Source organism: Nanorana parkeri, unplaced genomic scaffold, assembly GCF_000935625.1.
Source record: "Nanorana parkeri isolate BGI_ZX_2015 unplaced genomic scaffold, ASM93562v1 scaffold3181, whole genome shotgun sequence".
In the NCBI taxonomy this organism is placed as follows: Eukaryota; Metazoa; Chordata; class Amphibia; order Anura; family Dicroglossidae; genus Nanorana; species Nanorana parkeri.
Window position 1 is genome coordinate 19,924 of NW_017309449.1, and position 1,025 is coordinate 20,948.

Consider the following 1,025-nt stretch of genomic DNA (forward strand, 5'->3'; position numbering starts at 1 on the left):
GTACGCTGACGTACTCGTATGCGGACAGGATCCTGTCTGCGTCCGAGCCGGAAAACACGCACCCCTACGGACCTGCACTTGAGGTGATCGTGGGGGGGCAACTACTCCCATAGAGGAGGGGGGCTGCGTACTAAATCACACACAGCACCTGTCCTTCCCGGGAGCTGCTTGGTACGGCCCTGCATGCAGCACGGAGCTGTACGTGCCGGACGATTACAGTGTGAATGAGGGCTAAGTGTGAACCAGGTTTTAAAGTTATCGCTCTGGAAGATGCACCAAGCTGTACAACAGCTGCATACTTGGTTATGGACTCTATGGTGATCTAATGTTGATGTATGTTTTCATTGTTTGTTACAATCTTTTTAGAAGTTTAATAAGAAAAAAAATAAAATAAAAAGCCGTTTTCAGTAAATGTTTTAAACTGATTTTTCAAAAAAAAAAAAAAAATGTATGTATAATTTTATTAGAATATGCTTGAGTTTGGTTTTTTTCTTACAAGTGCAATAAATAGAATTTTGTTGAAACAATAAGAGGATGACAACAAGGTTGGACTTCTTCGTTCCGAGCAAAGCCTACAAAAGTCCTTTCTTCTTTAGCAAAATATTCTGGTCCTGAGGATCCATCCCTTCATAGTTCGCCAACTCCAGAGTAAATGTGGCGCTCCCTGATGTTAACGATCGCAGTTCAGTGGAATAACCCTTGGGGGAAAAAAAAGAAGAAGTATATAAAAAGTAAATTAACAAATTTGAATCTATAAAATATGCAGAGAAGCAGCAAATACTGTACACGTTGTACTAGTTAAAAGGAGAACTATGGGGTTAAGGCTTTTCCCCATAGTTCTCCTTAGGGTAACAGGAGGACACAAACTAGCATCCTCCCGACGTCGGGATCCGCCCAGCTGCGTGAGTGACAGCTGGCTCTGCCTATCTAGAGGCAGAGCTAGCTGTACCCGCCCCCTCCCCCGTCCGTTCCGCCAGTCAGCGCTGGCGGATCGGAGCGGGGAGAGGGGAATCCAGCCCCTCCCC

The 1,025-nt window shown here is 45.2% G+C and overlaps 1 protein-coding gene across 1 annotated transcript in view; it reads right to left on the reverse strand.

Annotated features, from left to right (window-relative positions):
- Window positions 1–552: 552 nt before the first annotated feature.
- Window positions 553–1,025, reverse strand: part of GFM2 (G elongation factor mitochondrial 2) — a 34,790-nt gene continuing 34,317 nt past the window's right edge. Inside the window, exon 20 of the mRNA XM_018574713.1 lies at window positions 553–698. Within this exon, the coding sequence (XP_018430215.1) occupies window positions 573–698 (126 nt within the window). The 3' untranslated portion in view covers window positions 553–572. The remainder of the gene's footprint in view (window positions 699–1,025) is intronic.